At 50.5% G+C, this 3069-nt stretch overlaps 1 protein-coding gene across 1 annotated transcript; it reads right to left on the bottom strand.

Moving 5' to 3' along the window:
* Positions 1–735: 735 nt before the first annotated feature.
* Positions 736–2178, bottom strand: LOC110146877 (keratin-associated protein 12-2-like). The gene has a single exon (XM_020907943.2). The coding sequence runs from the start codon at positions 1339–1341 to the stop codon at positions 991–993; it is 351 nt and encodes a 116-aa protein (XP_020763602.2). The 5' UTR covers positions 1342–2178; the 3' UTR covers positions 736–990.
* Between the last annotated feature and the right edge of the window lie 891 nt (positions 2179–3069).

Raw genomic sequence — 3069 nt, 5'->3', positions numbered from 1 at the left:
CTTTGCTGGCAAAGTGATGTCTCTAATTTTTAATACACTGTCTAGGTTTTAAACGGACATAAGCAGTGACTTCAGATTCTTGTGGGGAGCTGTTAGCACCTTGTGCTTAGGACAAGGGCTGGGGACACAATGTTTTTGCTCTGTCCTACATTTTCAGCATCTGCTGCATTCCTATCACACAGAAGTGACCTCTACACATGTCTGCCTATCCCTGGTGAAGACTGATGCTGCTCAGGCAGCTGTGCTGGCCAGGCTGGAGCCAGGAGGACGGAGGGCTCTCTGGTTTTGGTCCAGGGTCAGCCTTGGAAGGCCTTGTGTGTCTGGGGCTGAGAGGTGAGACTTTTTTAGATCTGCCTCTTCTCACTGGGACGGCCTTATTCCCCTTTTTGTGTGGGGTGGGTTTCTGTGAGTCTCTCTGGCCCCCCTGTTGGTCATCCTTTAGGCCCCAGCTGGGACCTGAGTCCAGACCTGTTTCCCACCCTACCCGCCTCAGAGAAAGGGGAAGTCCTCCCCCATCCACAATGTGAGTCTTGAGTGGCGGCCTTGGGTGTGGACACACCCTCCCCCACCCACCACCCACTAAGGACCCTTCATCTTCAGCTGAGCTGTCAAGAGGGCTCTTTCAGGCGGGTCCTCTGTATTTAAGATTTGATTTCACCTCTGAGAAGAAAACTTCAAAATATGTGAAGATAAAACAGAAGGACAGGCTGCATTGAGATAGCATGGTTTATTTGGCCCACGTGGGGTGTGGTTTCCTGCTGAAGACAGAGAAGGACCCTGGGAACCAGGGCTTCCTCTGGGTAGGGGCAGATGCACCAGTTCACAGAAGGGACCATATCATCCTGCCACGTTCTCACCCAGGTTCAGAGGTTGGTCGATCATACTTTTCATCTGCCACATTCAGACCTGGAGGCCCCCTGAGGACTCGTGCTGGGAGGGATATAGGGGTGATCCGGTCTGTACTGGGAGCATCTGGGAGGAGGCTCGTGATCACAAGCAGGAAGGGGTGCTACAGGAGACGGGTCTGCAGACCAGCGTGGGGCGGGAGGGCTGGTAGCACCCTGAGGACTGGCAGGAGGGGGCCACATACACTGCCGGCCTGTAGCTCACAGGCAGGAACACAGAGGACTGGGAGGAAGGAGTCACACACAGGGTGGGTCTTCCAGTGTAGGTCACTGGCAGGCGTATGGCTGGCCTGTAACTCACGGGCACACAGGTCGCCTGGCAGGGGCTGGACGTGAAGTAGGTTGGTTGGCAGGGGCTTGACGTGCTGCAGGATGGCTGGCAGGAGCTGGGCACGCAGGCAGCCTGGCAGCCTGAGGAGTAGCTGGTGTGGCACATGGTGGTGTGGGGCTGGCTGGTGTTGGGAGGAGAGCTGGAGATGTCTGTTCTCTGCCTCCTTCAGCAGCTTTTATACCCAGACTGTGGGCGTCCCAGCAGTAAAGAAGCACAACTGTTGACTTCCTTATGGTTGTTGCTACTGTGATTCCCCAACATCTTATTATCCTGGTGCACGCTTTCCTGTGCTATTTTCTTCCATAAATTAGTTTGGCTTTGAAGCCAGTTCCCCCTTCTGTAAACAGGATGTTCTAGTTTGCCTTTCCATGGTGTTCACATTGTTTCTCCAGGTCATCACTGTGCATAGGGCACCTCAGAATCAACTCAGAGTACTGTATCCTTTTATTCCATTTTATCTCATGCCGTCAATGAAGACTTTGAGGTTATGGTGTATTTTGAGCTTTTATTTTGCACAGGAAAACTTTGAAACAGGAGTCTGCAAACTGCAATGTGTGGGGCAAGTCTCTCCTGCTGCCTGCGTGTGAATGAAGCTTTCTGGGGCATAGCCACACTCATGTATTTAATGTGTCTAAGGCTGCTTTTCCTTACAATGTTGAGTCATTGTGAGTGAGACCATGTAGCTGCAAAGCCTGAGATGCTTACTCTTTGCAGAAAATTTGTCACCTTCTGCCTTTTTGTAATCATGCAAGAACTGATTTGCTGAGGCAGCAGATTATTCTGTGTGCTGGCAATAGAGGCATCCAGGCTCGTGAGCCCTTCAGGTCAATGGATAAATGAATGAGTGAAAAATCAATGCATGAAATCATTCCAGAGGGGGCTAAAACCCAGAATGGAAAGTGGGTTCAGCAGAGAAGTGGGTGCCACTGGGTGGTCTGTGGGCCTCTGGTGATGCTGAGCTGGCAGTGGGTTCAGTAAAGTGTTAGGGGTAGCGGGTGCTCCAGGCAGAGGCAGTAAGTTGGGTGGGGGGTGGGAGGAGGTAAGGAATCTGCTGCAGAAATGGGCATGTTCCAGGAGCAGTGGGAAATCCCACAGTATGGGGTGCCAGAGAGCCAGTGTAGGGGGACAGATTCAGATTACAGAGCCCGAGGTCCAGACAGCACAACCTGGGTTCTAGAAGAAGAAAGAGTCGATGAACTTGAAGACATGTCAGTCCTAAGATATGTCCCAATTTGAAGAAGAGGGACAAAGAGGTAAGAAAAATGAAGAGAGTCTTTGAGACCGTATCAGAAAGGCTAACATGCAAGTAATTTCAACCTCAGAAGGAGAAAAGAATGACACTGAAGCCTAAGGATATTTTGAAGAAAAAAGGGATAAAATCCCCAAATCTCATTAAGAAAATTCCAATTTACAGATCCAAGAATCATACACTGCCCCTAAGTCCCACCCCATTGGGCACAATATAAAGACCACAGATCGCAGAATGATACCAAGCAGCTTCAGAGCTTCTCCGTTTGCAGGGGTGGAACCTGTATACATTACAGGACTTTCCAGGTCTTCCTGACTGGACATCTGTTTTGCCAGCCCCTTGAATGGTGGCAGGATTGATCACTGGTTGGTTAAGAGACAATCCATGTAAAATGCTTAGCTCAGCCCTGGTACAAACTGGAACCCTGTTGTTATGATTATGGCAAAAATGTGGCCACAGCCCCCAGTAAGGAGCCCTACCCCGAGGGATAATCTTCTGGATCACAAATCAAATGGAGGTGCTGGTGTGACAAGTGTGATTGTGCTCATGTGGACAGAGGACAGGGTGGTTAAATTGGGGGAAGA

This window comes from Odocoileus virginianus, chromosome 4 (genome assembly GCF_023699985.2).
Source record: "Odocoileus virginianus isolate 20LAN1187 ecotype Illinois chromosome 4, Ovbor_1.2, whole genome shotgun sequence".
In the NCBI taxonomy this organism is placed as follows: Eukaryota; Metazoa; Chordata; class Mammalia; order Artiodactyla; family Cervidae; genus Odocoileus; species Odocoileus virginianus.
This window is presented reverse-complemented; position numbering and strand designations above follow the sequence as displayed.